The sequence below is a fragment of the Furipterus horrens genome, unplaced genomic scaffold (assembly GCF_987537825.1).
Source record: "Furipterus horrens unplaced genomic scaffold, mFurHor1.1.pri manual_scaffold_3, whole genome shotgun sequence".
Taxonomy (NCBI): domain Eukaryota; kingdom Metazoa; phylum Chordata; class Mammalia; order Chiroptera; family Furipteridae; genus Furipterus; species Furipterus horrens.
In genome coordinates, this window is record NW_028327173.1 from 6,567,571 (window position 1) to 6,583,784 (window position 16,214).

Here is a 16,214-nt window from a genome sequence, read left to right on the forward strand (position 1 = left end):
GGCCAGCAGGGTGACTCAGCCCCCCTGGGGGTCTGCTCCATGCCCTTAAAAATCCCCTTACCCATTCCCTGGCTGCTGTTGTCCGCTTGGACTCAGCCCGCCTGCTTGAACATCCTTCAATAAAGGCTTTGAACCGGTCCACCCGACTCCTCCCTTATTCTGGCCACAAACCTAACATCTAACAGACTGAATAAGCAGAGACAGGGACTGAATCTTTATGGGCACTTTATTCGGGTGGTCGGCAATCAGAAGATGGCGGGTTTGTGCCCTAACAGACCTTCTTAAATTCCATTATAAATGGACCCTTTTTATAAGAAGAAAAGTGTAGGTAAGGGGTTTGGAATTCAGGGAAAAAGTTAATCAGATAAAAGCTGCAGCATTTTTTAATCTGTGTCCTGGGTGGTGGTCTTTATTTGTACCCTGGGCTGTGATCCGTTCACCCTGGAGCACCATGGCTCAGATACCATCTTGATGGCTTGCAGTCCCCCTGAGCACACAGGTGAACTGCTCATGCTCTCCTGGAGTCAAGGTGGGTCCTACCTTCAGTTCCCGAAACAATAGCTTTTTACACCCATGGATTACTAAGCTGATTAGCTATTACCTGAAACTAAACTTTTTCCAACATTTGAGTCCCCTATTAGCAAGACAGCTTATGGCATTGGTAACTGCATAATAGAAAGCGGGAATTTTTGCTGTTGTAATTAGTATTAGAAGTAATAATTTCTTCAATATCATTCCCCATTTCAGAGCTTCAAGTTTCTCACTTAAAACGGGGGCGGGGGGGGGCATAATTATACCTTTATCTCCCTCAATGTGCTCTCTGATTTTTGTCCGTTTTGTTAACTGCTGCGTAGAAGTCCTCAAGAAATGCCTGTTAAACACTGCATGAGAAAAAGGAATTCACCCTATTTCGGTGAATGAAGCTCTTGCTAAGTCGGAAAGCCACACGTATTCCGCAGTGGATCCTGAGACGCTAGGCGAGACAGCATCCACCGAGCCTCGGAGCACCTGGCTGCGCAGATACCAGGTGAGGGAAAAATTGGACGTCCGCGACCCCGCCCAGGCCCCGCCCCGGCCCCGCCCCGGACCCGCCCCGGACCCGCCCCGGACCCGCCCCCGGCCCGGCCCCGCCCCGCCCAGGCCCCGCCCCCGTCCCAGGCACCTCCCATCCAGGCCCGTTGGATGAGGCCGGCCCCTGTTTCCCGGCCGGTCTCCAGAGGCGGGCGCACAAGATGGCTGTCTCGGTCCTCTCCGGGAGGCGGGCGCCCCTCAGCCTTAGGCTCTAGTTTCGGGCTCCGGTCGGGAGACAGGCTTCGCTCAGGGGACTGGAGGCCGCAACGGTGCTACCGGGACTCGAGGGGGTGTCAGGCCCGCTCACTACTGCCCCGGGGCCCTGCTACCTCCCCAGCCCTGCCCCGGGGCGGAACTGAAGGAAGGTCAGGACCGGCCGCCCCGCCCCATCCTTCCTCGTCCCGCTAGCAGTCGCTCTTCGGTGGGTGGCTCACTATTAACTTTGACTTCAGCCACGTGCACCTCTATGGCGGCCTCGCAGGCCCCGGGGGAGAAGATTAGCATCCAGGCGGGAGAGGCGGCCAAGGCCGGGGACGGAGACCTGCTCGGCAACGACTGTCTGGACTGGGACAGGCCCGTCCAGCGCTCCTGGAAGCAGAAGTGCGCGTCCTATGTGCTGGCCCTGCGGCCGTGGAGCTTCAGTGCCTCACTCACGCCGGTGGCCCTGGGCAGTGCCCTGGCCTATAGATCCCAGGGCGTCCTGGACCCCAGGCTGCTGGTGGGTTGTGCCGTGGCAGTCCTGGCTGTGCACGGGGCTGGCAATTTGGTCAACACTTACTATGACTTTTCCAAGGGCATTGACCACAAAAAGAGTGATGACAGGACCCTGGTGGACCGGATCTTGGAACCCCAAGATGTTGTCCGGTTTGGAGTCTTCCTCTACACTTTGGGCTGTGTCTGTGCCGCTTGCCTCTACTACCTGTCCCCTCTGAAACTGGAGCACTTGGCGCTCATCTACTTTGGAGGACTGTCTGGCTCCTTTCTCTACACAGGAGGTAAGAATTGGCCCAATACCTGTACCGGAAGTCTTAGTTGCATGTACTAGAAACTACTGCTTTGTGTAGAAGTTAGAACGAGAGGAGTGATGTCAAAAGTTCTCCCAGGCCACCTATGTGAAATCTATAGTGTGTGGATCATGTGGATTATTTTGGAAGATTTTATTTATTTTTAAAGAGGGGGAGGGAGGGAGAAAGAGAGGGAGAGAAACATCTATTGGTTGCCTTTCTCATGCGCCCCGACTGGGGACCAAACCCGAAACCCAGATTTGTGCGCTGATCAGGAATCAAACTGGTGACCTTTCCTTTTGCAGGACCATGCTCCAACCAACTGAGCCACACTGGTTAGGGCAGTGTGGGTTATTTTGAAAACAGTAGTAGATTGAGAAGATCCTAGCTTGGCTTATGGATGTTAGAAATGATATATATAGCCCTGGTGGGTGTGGCTCAGTGGATTGAGCACCAGCCTGCAAACTGACAAGTGGCCGGTTTGATTCCCGGTCAGGGAACATGCCTGGGTTGTGGGCCAGGTCCGTGGTTGGGGGTATTATGCAAGAGGCAACTGATTGATGTTTCTCTCCCTTGCTTTCTCCCTCCCTTCCCCTCTCTCTAAATAAATATATAAATAAATAAAAGTTTAAAAAAAGAAATGAGTGGTATATATACACACACACACACTATATATATATCTTATATGAGTCATTTCCATATATATGGAAATTTTTTGTATCTAGTTTCTTTTAGTTGGTCATATCTCATAATGACAGTTTCATATTTGTGTGGAATTAACTTTGAAGAGCTCAAAATTACACAGCTAATTACTTCCAACTAGTTTGTTAGGGGATTCACTGTAGCAGGCTGGCTGCGGTAGTGATGGCCAGGGGGCTAAGCCCTATTTATTGAGCATTTATTATGTGCCAGCACTGTTCTTGTGGAAGTTATTTTATATATGGTGAGGAGAGACAGGACGTAAAAATAGTAAATCATAGTTAAGTTGATCGATGTCCTGGGGACTTTGGATGCTGAAACCGGTACAGTTCTGGGTAAGTTAGGATGAGTTGGTACCCTGATTATAGTATATGAAAAGATGACTAATGCTATAGTAAGTAGAGCAAGAAAAGAGGGCACAGTGGACTATTTTAAGTAGTTTGATCAGGGAAGGCCTCATCGGAAAGGTAACATGTAAGCAAAGATTGAAGGAGGTGAGAGGTGAGGGCGTTGACTAAGCAGATATTGGGTTGGCCTAAAAATCCATATGGTTTTTTTCCATAAAATAAAAGACACATTTTTCATTTTCACCAATAACTTTATTGATTTGGATATCTTGAATATGTCGGCTATCTTGAATGTGGTATAATGTTGATTGTCCTCAATTAATACCTTGATTTGGTCACTATCAACTTCAACTGGTCTGCCCTACTGTGCAGCATCGTCCAGAGAAATCTCCAGCACAAAACTTCGCAAACCATTGTAGACACCTTTGATCAGTCACAGCACCTTCTCCATGCACTGGACAAGTCTTTTTCTGCGTTTCAGTTGCGTTTTTACCTTCCTTGAAATAAACATATTATGTCGAAAATGTTGCATATTTTCTTCCATCTTCAATATTAAAATGGCTACACAAAAATTCACCAATTTTGATACTTTTTTTTTTTTTTTAACACACCGCTGATATGACAGCTGTCACAATACAATCTAACAAAATTGTTTCCAATGACATTAAAGACAACTAAGCACTACTAGAGCCATAGTATGGAAAAAAACCTAACAAACTTTTTGGCCAACCCAATACCTGGAGGCAGTGTCCCAGATCTTGGAACGGCAGTTGCCAAACGCCTTACGGCAGGTGTGTCCTGAAAGAGTTTGCAGACTAGCCCGGAATCCAGGGTATGAATGAAGGAGAGAGTGAAAGCAGCTAAAGTAAGAGGTACGTTTGGGGAGGTCAGGGAGGCACAGAGACTACGTAAGCCTTAATGTTTTAAAAGACTCCCTGGCTCAGGTATTGAAAATGGGTTCAAGGGCGTAGTTAAGGGTAGAAGCAGAGAGATGGAGGAGGGGGCTGTTGAGTAATCCCGGCAAGAGATGTTTGGTGGCCCGGATCTGGGTGGTTGTAGTGGAGAGGGAAGAAGTAGTCAGATTTCCAATATATTTTAAAGTAGGTGGGGTTTGCTGATAGATGGGATGTGAGGCAGGAGAGAAACAGAAGAATGAAGCATAACTCAGAGGTTCTGACCTGAGCAGCTTGAATAATAGAGTTGATATCAAGTTCGATAGAGAAGGTTGAAAATAGGTTTTTAGGAAGGTGATTGGCTTTGAACATCTTAATATATTATATCTCTTAAGTAGAGATGTCAGATGGCTAGTTGGATATGAGAGTCTGAGTTTAAGGGAGAGGTCTGAGCTGGAGATAGAGATATTTGGGAACCACTGGCACACAGTTAAAGTTGTGTGGCTGTGGGAGATGACCAGAGGAGGGAGTGTTGATAGATATACGAGGGGGACCAGGACAGCCCTGGGGCGCTCTTGACATCAAGAGAAGAGAAGAAATAGGTAAAGGGAACTGCTGACAGAGCATCTGGAGGAAAAGGAATACCAAGAGGCCGATGTCCTGGCAGCCAATCACAGAAAGTTCAGTGAAGGAACCCAATGGGTGCTGTAACCATGTGTAAGGTGGGAGCGGAGGGAAGAGGCCCTCTCGGGGAAGGTGACACTCCGACTAAGACTTGAAGGAACCAGCCATGGGGCGGAACTGGGATCTGATTCAGGTGTGGAATCCTTCATGGCTGAAGGAACAGCAAATGCAAATGCCCTGGAGTAGGGAAGAGCTTGGCATCTTCTAGGACGTTCCAGAAGGCCAAAGTGTTGGAGAAGGAAACTGGAGATGCAGGTGGAGAGGTAGGCCGGGGCTAAATCATGCTGGTCTTGCAGGGCCTCAGTCTCCTGTGCTGGCTCCTCCTCATTCCCGACCTGCGGGCTTAGTCCTCGACCGCTTTCCACTGTCTCCATTTCCTCCTCTCGTGATTTCAGCCAGTCCCGTGGCGTCAGGTGCTGTGTGTTAAGCTGGTGACTTGCAGTTTATACCTGTGGCCCAGATCGCTCCACTAAACTCCAGACTCATTCAGCTTCTTACTCAACAACTCCTCTTAGAGGTTTCCAGACATCTCTAGCTAAACGTGCCCGAAATCAAATTCCTGATCTTCTCCCCAAAGAAACCTGCTGTCCCACAGCTTTTCCCCTCTTACTTGATGGCAACTTCATCCTTTTAGTTCTTCAGGCTAAAAATTGTGGCCATCATCCTGACTCTTCTTGCTCACACCTTGCATCCAGTCCATCAGCAAATCCTGCTGACTCCACTTTTAAAATGCACTTGAGATCTGACCATTGGTCACCACGTTCTACCACTGCCACTCGTAATCTCCCTTGAGTATTCCGGCAGGTTCTTTACTGATCTCTGGGCACCCACCCTTGTCACGGTCAGGGTGCTCCCAAGTCAGCAGCCACAGTCATCCTGATAAAACACGAGGCAGTTATGTCAGTCCTCTGCTCAGAATTCTCCAGTGGCTCCCATCTTGTTCAGAGGAAAGGCCAAGGTCTTTACCGTGACCCCAGAGCCATTATCTGCCCATCTTCTCCAGTCCCCCCAACTCTGATCTGCCCTCTTTCTGTCCTCCTGCTCACAGGCCCCGGCAACTGCCCCCCTGGCTGTTTCTGGGACACACCAGGAATGCTCCTGCCTCACAGATCCTTTGAAGAGCCTGTTTCCTGGATTTGGGGTGCTCTTCCCCATTCTCTCTGTATGATCCCCTTTCTAAGCTCCTCTACCCATTTGCCAGCTGTTTAGTGAGTATCCTATTTACAGTAAAAGTACAAAAACCCAAAGCTTTTTGCAGCAGCTGTGAAAGAATAAAATGACAAATACTACACACCCTGTGTCCCATGTCCCCCCCAACCCTCCATAATGCTCTTCTCTGCTTTTTCATCACAGCAAATACTACTTTAACCATAAGTAAGGACTCACTTTGTTAATTACCTTCCACCATAGACGGTAGGCTCCCCAGGGTTCGGGGTTTTAGTCTCTGTTCTCCGCTGAACCCACGGTGCCCAGAACTGTGCCTGGCATGTAGTCAGCACTTCAGATTCCTTGAATGACCAAACGGGGAGGAGAGGAAATATATTGAGCGGAGTAATGACATAATCTGGTTTTATGGTTTTTTTCTTAACGTTGTCAATTATATATCAATACAAGTCACACTGTGAAACGCACAGATCTTAGGTATTATAGTTTGATGAGTTTCGACAGATGCATACAGCTGTGTAACCCACACCCCAGCATGGGACAGAACATTCCCGTCACCCTCAAAGCTGCACCCTCAAAGCGCCCTTGTGCTTCCATCCCCTTGGTCCCCCTTTGCCCCACGCCTATCCAGAGGCAACCAGTGTTCTGATTTCTTTTACCTCGATTTGTTTTTCCTGCTCTAGAGTGTCCCATAAACGGAATTCTTCCATGAGGATTCCTGGGCCTGGCTTCTTTCGCCCAGCACGAGGGTGTTGAGATCGTCATGCTGTGAGGGGCCTGAGCAGCTCCTTTGTGTCGCTGGGTGGGACAGTAAGCATCGGGGGCACGTGCCACAGTTTGTTTTTCACTTTCCCGGCTGTTGCCATTTGGCTTGTCTCCACATTTTGGCTCTTATGCCTGAACGTTCATTCTCAAGTCTTTCTGTGGATACTTGTCTTCACTTTTCTTGGGTAAATGCCTTGGATGGGATTGTTGAGTCCTCGGGTAGACGACGTTTACCTTTATGAGAAGCCGCCAAAGTGTCTTTTCCAAAGTGGTCGAGCTGCTCTTCCCCACCAGCCACGTGTGAGGCTTCCAGTTGCTCCACATTCTTGTCAGCATGTTGGTTCATATGTTAACAAACTCATTCCAGCCGCTATGCGGAGAACGGGCCCAATGTTTCACTGTGCCGGCTCCCTTGGGAAACGGTGTCAGGGGGGTGGGACTGCCTGAAAGGAAACTCCCCGGTGGGCCACCGCCCTGCGTCAGGCGGACAGTGGGCCACGTGTCGGGCACTCGGCACGCTGGGCTTCCTCCTCAGGCCCTAGCATTGTCTTGTGTCAGACAGCCTCCAGGAGGCCGCCAGCATCCCCCCAGTGGCTTGCGGTTGGTTTGCGCGCAGGGCCCATTGAAGGTGGGGCTTATCCATGCAGGCACGTGTTTCTGTGCAGCTTGCGCATCATTTTTTTGCCAGGTGATCTCAGGAGGTTCTCGGGTAATCGAGCAAACAGTCAAGGCTTTCGAGCTGGGCGTTTCCTTCCATAGCCAGAGCCCTTACATCTGTTTGCGGGGCTGAGAACATCAGCTAAAGAAAAGCAACTTGCTAGATCTGTGCTGGGAGTGTTCCTGCCCGGCCCCGGCCCTGGGCAGGGGCACGGCCGCGCGCCCCCATCTGCAGTCCCGGGGCTCCGAGGTCTGGTGCTGCCTGCTTGCCCCACCCTGGACCCGAACCATCCCTTTGCCCAGCACGTCTGTGCTATGTCTGCTGCCCACCCACTAGCCGTTTGGTAGCTTCTAGCCTGTCACACTGCCTGCTGGGGTAGCTCAGCGCTTGTGTTCAAGTGGCCTTGCGTTTACTTAATTATGGCCCCAAAGCACCAGAGTGGTGACGCTGGCGACTGGGACACTCCACAGAGAGGCTGTAGAGTGTTTCCTTTAAGTGAAAAGGTATGTCTAGTGCGTATATGAAACAAACACTGGGCATGGACTTTGGTACTGCCTGTGGTTTCAGGCATCCACTGGGCGTCTTGGATGAAGACTAGTGTAGTCTCCTAAATACCTGAGCTATTGCAAGAGACATCGATTTGCTCATTTAGAACTGGAGCTGATGTTGTGCTGGAGAGAACGTCCTCCTGGAGGGCATGTCCTCAGACAACCGAATTATTTACCGAAACGCTGCCTGGGGCGTACAGCATCAGCTTGCTGTACGTTGGGGGGTCTGAGGAACCAGGGTGGTTGTTTAGCACCGGAGATCCCCAGCGGATGGAAGTGTTAGCTTACACTATGGTGGGAATCATTCTGCGATATGTGAGTGTATCAGGTCCACACATTGTACACCCTAAACTTACACAGTGTTATATGTTAATTATTCACGATAAAGCTGGGGAAAACCCAGAAATCAAAAGCCCAGCTGCTAGTGTGGAGGTAAACATAGGCTGAGCCTTTTTTGTCAGCTGCCACGGCTCCCGATGAGCTGCGGACCGCCGCCCCTCCTCATTTGAGGCCGCTGGACGTGCTGTTGCTCACCAGCAGCTTTCTTGTCGCCGAGGCCGTGCCGTGGCAGCCCGGGTATATCTGGGGCTTTCCCAGGCTTCTGTGGCAACATCCGTGTGGGTCAGCTCTCGCCCATTTCTCACGCTTTACTCCGAGTGAAGTGTGCTCCGCTGGCCTGGGGCCCAGATTGCAGGTGCTTGTTACTGTAGCTCTGGGTTCGGTTGGGCCTTCGCGCCAGGCGCTGGGGAGCCAGCCCCAAGGCCCTGCCCTCGGGAAACACAGCATCGGTTGGGGAGACAGAGAAACAGTGGGGAGCAGGAGGACGTTTAGGAGAGTGGCAGTCAAGGTGCCCTGGGGCACATTGCAGGGGGACCGAATGTCGTACAAGGATGCAGAACGGCTGCCCGTGGAATGGCCTCTGCAGTCTTGAAACGGGAGTCGGAGTTAGCCAGGCAAAGGGGGACGGGGGGCTCTCGAGGCCCAGAGGCCCTGAAAAGTCCTAGCTGAGGGAGGAGGCTCGGGGAGGCAGGAGACAGCCCGGGTGGGGCCAGAGGTGAGTCAGGGGAGAGGCCTGGCTTTATCCTGAGGACAAGTTGTGGGCAAGGGTTTCCCGCGGGGCGCGGGGCATGGTCAGGCGAGTGTTCTTAAAGCATCACTCTGGCCGCAGTGAGGGGATTAGGTCAGGGAAGGCGGGGTGGGGGGTTGTTAGGAAAACGGGAGCCGGGGGAGCAGTGGGGTGTGGGTGCTGTATTCCAGACATACAACAACCATGACTTGGATTTGGGGATGGAGGGAGGTGGGCTGGAGTGTGCCGTTGGGCTCAGAGAGAACCGGGCAGGTTTGAAAGAAGGATGTCGGGCAGCGTTTGAAGTCGGTTAGCAGCGCAGGGGAGGAGTTAGAGATGGCTTAGTCTTACGGGAACGGGGACCTGAGAGGGGACGCGGCACCTCGTAGCTGCCTTACTCATTGGGTGGCTGGAAGCTCCTTTACCTGCAGTTTAGGGGCCCTGAAATTTCACTGACACTCACTGGGGTTGTTCAGAACCAGAAGGTGGCCGCAGAGGCCGGAGGGGGAGGCGGCAGAAAAGTAACAGAGGGGGCTGTGGGAGCTGGCCTACCGCTGCTACAGACGGAAGCGGGTGGGGAGGGTGAGAGCAGCCGAAGAACTGGGTTGTGAGGCCCTTTAGGTCCTCCGTGTGCTCTCCCGGTGCGCTGTGTGTGTGTGTGGTGGGAACCCGCTGCTCTCTGCTGCAGGACTGGTGGGGGGGCAGCAGGAAGGACAAGTTGGGTATGAAATGAAAGCTCACTGCGAGCAGAGACGCGAGTGTTCCCTGGGCCGCTGTGGCCCTGCGGGGCGGGGAGTCCTGTGACGCCCACCCCCCTCACCTGAGCCTGAGGAACAGCCCTGCAGCCTACAGCACTGGATCTCACCCCAACTCTCTGGGTTTTCTGGCCGCAGGAATTGGATTCAAGTACGTGGCTCTGGGGGACCTGATCATCCTCATCACTTTCGGCCCGCTGGCCGTGATGTTCGCCTACGCGGTCCAGGTGGGGTCCCTGGCGGTCTTCCCGCTGGTCTACGCCGTCCCCCTCGCCCTCAGCACCGAGGCCATTCTCCATTCCAACAACACCAGGGACATGGAGTCCGACCGGGAGGCGGGCATCGTCACCCTTGCCATCCTCATCGGCCCCACCCTCTCCTACGTTCTCTACAACACGCTGCTCTTCCTGCCCTACCTGATCTTCAGCATCCTGGCCACGCACTGCAGCATCAGCCTGGCCCTCCCCCTGCTCACCATTCCCATGGCCTTTTCCCTCGAGAGACAGTTCCGAAGCCAGACTTTCAACAAACTGCCCCAGAGGACCGCCAAACTCAACCTCCTGCTGGGACTCTTCTACGTCTTTGGCATCATTCTGGCGCCAGCGGGTAGTCTGCCCAGGCTCTGAGGGGACCAGGCGCTCCTCCGTCAACGTGTCCCCCTGAGAATGTGTTGGAAGGCAGAATATCTCAGGAGAGAAGGTGATTTGAGAGTAGGAGGCCTAAGGGTGGCTTGTGAACTCCCACTCTTTTTAAATTATTATGTTCTTAAAGATAACGTTTTGTTTTTGTCTTGTTTTATGGGGAACCTTGAAACCACTCTGGTATCGGCAGGTGAATTGGCTGCATGGCTCTTGTTTTATTTATACTTTCCACTAGAGGGTGCTGTCGGGCCACTTTAAGGTGCACTAAAAGACCCTAAAACCGTGAAGGAGCCCCCTTGGGTGGGCCTCTGGTCCCAAAAGGGCCATAGTAACTGGGCCAAATGTCTTCCTGGTACCTTGGTCTTGAAGGATATGGTAATGACTGTTGTCAGGCCCCAGTGGCACCAGGAGCGCCTGTTCTCTTACCCTGAGCGTGTGTGTCCTGAAACACACTGCCTGAGAAAGCCCCTCATTAACACCCTAAGGTGGCTGCCAGCTCTTTGCCTAAATTGTGATTCAGAGGCTTTTGTCCTTCATCTCTCCTTTCACTTCTTGCCATAGTTGAGGAAAAATGTCAGATCACCCTGCAGCAAGACAGTCAAGCTGGGGACTGGGAAGGGAAAAAAACGCACCCCTGGGGCAGCTCAGAAAATCACGGTGCTTTGGTCGATTGGCAGTTCTCCCCTTTGTAGAATCCCCTGGAATCACAGGAGGACTCCCAGCCCTTTCAGTAGCTGCCAGGAGCCCTGGAATTGTAGAGACACTGCTTTCCCGCCAGCTACTTACAGCCCACAAGGCCCTTCGTCCCCACCCCACCCCCGTTGCCTTTCCTCATGTTCCCCGACGCCCATTTGTGTGTCTCCCACCCTTGGAGCCCGACTGTTCGGGCAGCGGCTCAGCAACTGAGTCAGGGCCGGTTGCCGCTTTGCACGGAGCCACAGGGTGGGCAGACAGGGACATCAGCTCCTCCATGAAGGAGTAAGCCAGTAGACAGACAGTCCTGCCCCTGTGCAGACAAATGGTAGGCCCTGCCAGGGAAGGGACTGTCTTCCGCCTTGAAGACAGATGTACGATACTGACCCTGCTTCTCCCAGAGGCTCCAGTTGCCTCGCGCAAAGGTGGTTTGCACCCAGAATGGGGGAATTCCCACGTTGACCGGTTTCATTTCATTGCCTATGAAGTATAATTTCTGGGCTAGAATTGCTCAGTTGCATTTGGTCTAAGACTGAAATAGATTGAGGCCATCATTGTTAGATTTTCCTGTTGTGATGATAGCCATTCTGCTAGCTGTTTCAGGGGCTTGACCTGCAGAAAATGACATACAATTTGTTCTTAATCCTTAAAATCAGGCTAATGATATGATTTGGCTCCTTGAGTTGGAATTAGTCAGCTTCAGTGGAAAAAACATCTGGAAATTGCACAAGTTCCTCTAGGTTGAAGATGGTTTGTCAAGGGATCCGGAACCCTCAGGTAGTGGTCAGAGCGTAGAAGCACAGGACGCGGCCCTTCGCTGCTGCCTTTCTCCCCAGCACTGCTGCTGCGCCAGGCCTGGGGCAGGTCGGTGCTCACAGGGGTCCTGCCTTCAGAGACCAGCTCTTCGGGCCCCTCCCCAGAGCAGGCCGTTTCCCGCGGGTTCAACCCTGACGCGAAGGACCGAGAGCTTTCTGCCTCCACAGACCAGCCCCACCTTTGTAATCGCCCCGCTCAGGGTGTCAGCCCCTGCATTGTGTTCTGGTGCAGGTTTTAACGCATATTCTTACATATACTTTTTCTAAAAGGCCAAACTTGGTGCCGGGTTTTTTACGCAGGTCACCATAATTTGTATCACATCCCCTGATTCAAGGACGATTTTCTTTAGACTTGTTAATAAAAATAGATATATATTTATCAGTTTCCAGTTTGTCTTTGCTGTCCTCCCACTTCTTATTGTCTGATTGTGAACTCTGATTCATAAACCTCAGGAGACCAGCACAGGGACACTGGGACATTTGGTGGTGGTCGGGGTGGGGTACACGATCTTTAGTGATGAATTTGGGTATAATTTGACCAGATTTGTTGAGCCCTTGGAAAAGACAGAAGGGACCACTCAGAGCCAGTATGGATTTGCCAAGGGCTCGTCAGGCCCAATGACCCTTGTTTCCTTCTGTTCTTTCCCACTTCCACGTTTCTTTTGCCTTGATGGGGTCACTGTGCCGGTAGATTGAGAACACGCAGGCGACAGAGTCCATTTGGCTTTCCGCTGGGCATTTGACAATATATCCTCATGAACAAGGCCGAGGTGCGTGGACTGGGTAACAGCCTAGTTCAGCGCTCGTCGGCCTTTTTCATCTCATGGCACATAAACTAATGACTAAAATTCTGCAGTACACCAAAAATATATTTTTGGCCTGACAAAACTAAAAGGTATAATTTTGATTCATTCACACAGGACGGCTATTGTGCTGACTTGTCATTTTTCACTTGACAATCTAAAGGAAAAGAGGTCGGTTCCCCCGACTAAATAGTCAGGTATTGCCTGATGTAAACATTCTTGGGGCACTCTGGGTGAAAAGCGCAGGTCTAGTTAGATGGGTTTCTGGGAGCCCAAACAAGCTGTGGAGAGAGCTTACTGATCAGCATGTCCATGTCAACAGGCAGGGGAGCCTTGAGTGGCAAGTGGGCCCCTGTCCTCTGCCCAGCCAGGTTCAATACCTGTAACAACTGGTTGGCATGAGGCACCCCAAATTGCAGGTTTTGTAAATCTTGCAGGAAAAAGCTTATAAAATGACAAATCAGAAGCTGCTTTGATGTGTCAAAGGAAAAGTTTAGCATGACATTTTAAATAGGAAGCAACATATTTGGGTCCCCAAAATCAACTGTCTAACCTTCCAAGGGGACGATCCCTGGAGTGACGACAGCCGATGTGGTGGGTATGGATTTTATTAATGGCTTGGGGATACAACACCACATTGCCTTTATTTCTGGGAGTCAGTTTTATTCTGCTCCCCAGTGAGGTGGCTGGAAATGTAACCTCAGTCAACCTCTGGGGCTGGCTCCCATCCCTGTAGGATCACCTTCCGTGGGGCCAGAAGCCAGGGATGTTGGCTGGGGCCTTGCTCCATCTGCTCGCTCCCTCTAAGGTTGCTTCTCTGCTGCTTCATGCTGGGGTTCCGCCCTGGACTCTAACCTTGTTTCCTGGGCACCCTGCTCTGGAAGGGCTCAGGATGCTGCTGACGTGTACCCCGAGCCTGCAGGGCACTAGTCCCTGCCGCCCCATCCCCATTGCTGCCCAGAGTCAGGGAAGCACCCATTCTCTCCAGGACCCACCTCGTCCACTTCCCCCTCTCAAAGTCTTTCTCTCCTCCCCCGCCCCTTGCAGGACCTTTGCCCGAAGTCCCACCCCTGGCGTCTTTGGAAGCCACACACTGGCCTCGAGTGGGGTGAGGAAGGAGACATAATTTATTATCTTACTCTTCTGTTACTCCTGAATTAAAGCGAGCAAAAACCTGAGCCTATGAATAAGCCCGAAGCTCAGTTTGAGTCAATGGGCTCTGACTTCCATGAAGGTCCATGTGATCTGAGGTGGAATTAACAGATTAGTGTCCAGATGGTGAGGGTACAGGTCCCGCCCATCCCTGTGCTGTCGGACCGTAGGTGGGGAGCCGGGTCCTAACCCTTCTCTCTTAGTTTCTTTTTTATGCTAGAGCAAATATGGTGGTCGATCAAGAGCATGCCACGGATACAACCCACCTGGGCTTCAGCAAGGCGTTTGACAATATGATATGCAATGTGGAACGAGGAACTTTATTTTTACGTGAACACGTGTGTTTTCACACTGGAAACGGCTGCAGCAGAGACTCAACGTCTCTGGTATAGGAGCCACGTTTTGAAGATGTTATTAACAAACTGGATCCAGGAAACACGAGGCAGGCTGGTGAGGGCGCTGGAAACCATGTCAGTGTGGAAGGGAGACCCTCCAGAGGGCTGTCTTGGGGGAAAGAGATTGTGTGTGTGTGTGTGTGTGTGTGTGTGTGTGTGTGTGTGTGTGTGTGTGTGTGACTTCAAAGGCAAAACTAGACCAATGGGTGGAAGGTACATGGTCCCCATTTAAGCTCTTAGGAAGAACTTTCCAGCCATTAGAGGAATTGCCAGTGAAATGTCTGACATGTCCCAGTGGGCGGTGAGTTCCCTGTGACAGGAGGCATTAAAGTGAAAGGATGATCCCCTGTCAGGAACACTGGAGCGGAGAGTGGGGCAGTGGAGAAGGAGTGTGTGAGAAGGCCTCCCGGGCCTCCCGACCCTGGGTACGGTTGTCCCATTGTCAGGGGTTGTCTCAGCGGGGCCCCCAGGGGTTGGAAGGACAGAGGACAAGAAACATGTTGACATTTCCTCTTCACGGGGTTACACTGTTGTCTGTCTGCCCACTTGAACAGCCCTGGCTGTGATTGATACTCCTTTATATTTTTTTAAGATCACACACACACACACACACAGGCACACCCCCGCGCGCGCGAACACACACACAGTTGGTTTCATCCTCGAAAGCCTTTGAAGTGAGGCGGATGACAGCTCCTTTCCCCGGGCCCCGTGGACCACTCCGCTGCTAATGGACTGTCAGCCCCTTTCATTACGGGCTCCAGACTGCGCAGACTGGTGTCAAAGTAGTGCCTCTGGTGAGAACCTGGCACTTGGGTCTCAGCCAGTTGACATTTGTGATTTGTCCTTTCTCAAATTGGGACAGCCGTCCCACTGTGAGTGATTCAGCCAGGATGGCAAATAGTGGTGTAAAGCAAGTCAGGGCCCCTGCCTGGAGAGGTGACAAAGGCTGGGGCTGGGCTCTTCAGGGGGGCCTACAGACGGTTTCCTGGGGGTTGGTGGTGGTGGGGAGACTGTAACTGGAAGGCACAGGCCCCGTCAGTGTCCCTGACCCACCTTGAGAATACCAGAGCTCTGGGAGGGTCTTGAGAGGGCCAGTGAGGGTCTGGGTTGCATGCCCCCATCCAGGTTTCGGGATGAAGGGGAGTTGGTCTGGGGCCCTACTAGGATGCTAACTTGTCCAGAGAGGTAGCCTTCTGTGTGGGGCGCCCCAAGCCTGAGACCTAGCAGGGAAAATGAGCAGCTGGAGGGAGAGACGGCATGCCACGGCCCTGCCAAGTGCTGCCCTTGGCCTTGGCACTGGTTTGCTGCCCTCTGGTCCTCAAGGTGATGCCCCCTCGGGCCCTCTGGCCTCTGCCCTCTGCCCTCCAGCTCCCCAGGAGGCTGGCTCTACATTTGTCTAACCAACTGGCTAGCTGGCTGGGTCTGCCCCTTCCTGAATAACAGAGTGGTCACTTGCTCACCCACCATGACACAGGAAGGTCTGTTCTCAGGTTAAATTTCTACTGTTCCCACATCTGCCTGTCTTTATTTTCTCTTTCTTGTAGTCCTCACCGGGCCACTGAATCACAGTGTCCATGTCAGGGATGTGAGTGGCTCTGATTCCTGAGAATGTTCTGGCCATTTGGGGGAGACCGAAAGAGCCCCTCCCCGTGTTCAGGGGGCGCAATACCAGGAGGTGATAATGACGTGAGTTTGGGACGCAGAAGACTCACTCTTTGGGTTCAGTGAGAGGAAGCTGACACATGTCAACTATAGAATAAACAATGACAAATACAGTGCATGGAGGTTAGAGGTGGGGGCCGGAGGGAGCTAATCAGGAAGGCTTCCAGGAAGAGGTGATGGTGAGCAGAGGTCAAGGTTTCTAGGAAGAGGTGGTCATGAGGCTGATTGTTTTTTCCCAAAGCTGGGGTGCTGATGGACAGCTAAGAATGTGGAAGGTTTTCTTAATCAACTTCTCTGGCCGCACAGCCTGACAACGGACTATAGCACTGAGGCAGGTGTTTGAAGACCCATCAGACCGCTGGCAACGTCAAAGCCTGAGGAGCGAGAAACCCTGACACC

General features: G+C 52.0%; 1 protein-coding gene across 1 annotated transcript; it reads left to right on the plus strand.

The window, feature by feature from the left end:
- Positions 1-1,396: 1,396 nt before the first annotated feature.
- Positions 1,397-10,442, plus strand: UBIAD1 (UbiA prenyltransferase domain containing 1). The gene is made up of 3 exons (XM_090271454.1): positions 1,397-1,436; positions 1,524-2,066; positions 9,793-10,442. The coding sequence occupies exons 2-3, from the start codon at positions 1,538-1,540 to the stop codon at positions 10,278-10,280; spliced, it is 1,017 nt and encodes a 338-aa protein (XP_090127580.1). The 5' UTR covers positions 1,397-1,436; positions 1,524-1,537; the 3' UTR covers positions 10,281-10,442.
- The last annotated feature ends 5,772 nt before the right edge of the window (positions 10,443-16,214 follow it).

Bases quoted from the DNA above. Each gene is read 5' to 3' on its own strand.
- UBIAD1 (XM_090271454.1), top strand. From the start codon at position 1,538: ATGGCGGCCTCGCAGGCCCCGGGGGAGAAGATTAGCATCCAGGCGGGA. The intron at 2,067-9,792 runs GTAAGAATTGGC...TTCTGGCCGCAG, and splicing joins CTCCTTTCTCTACACAGGAG to GAATTGGATTCAAGTACGTG.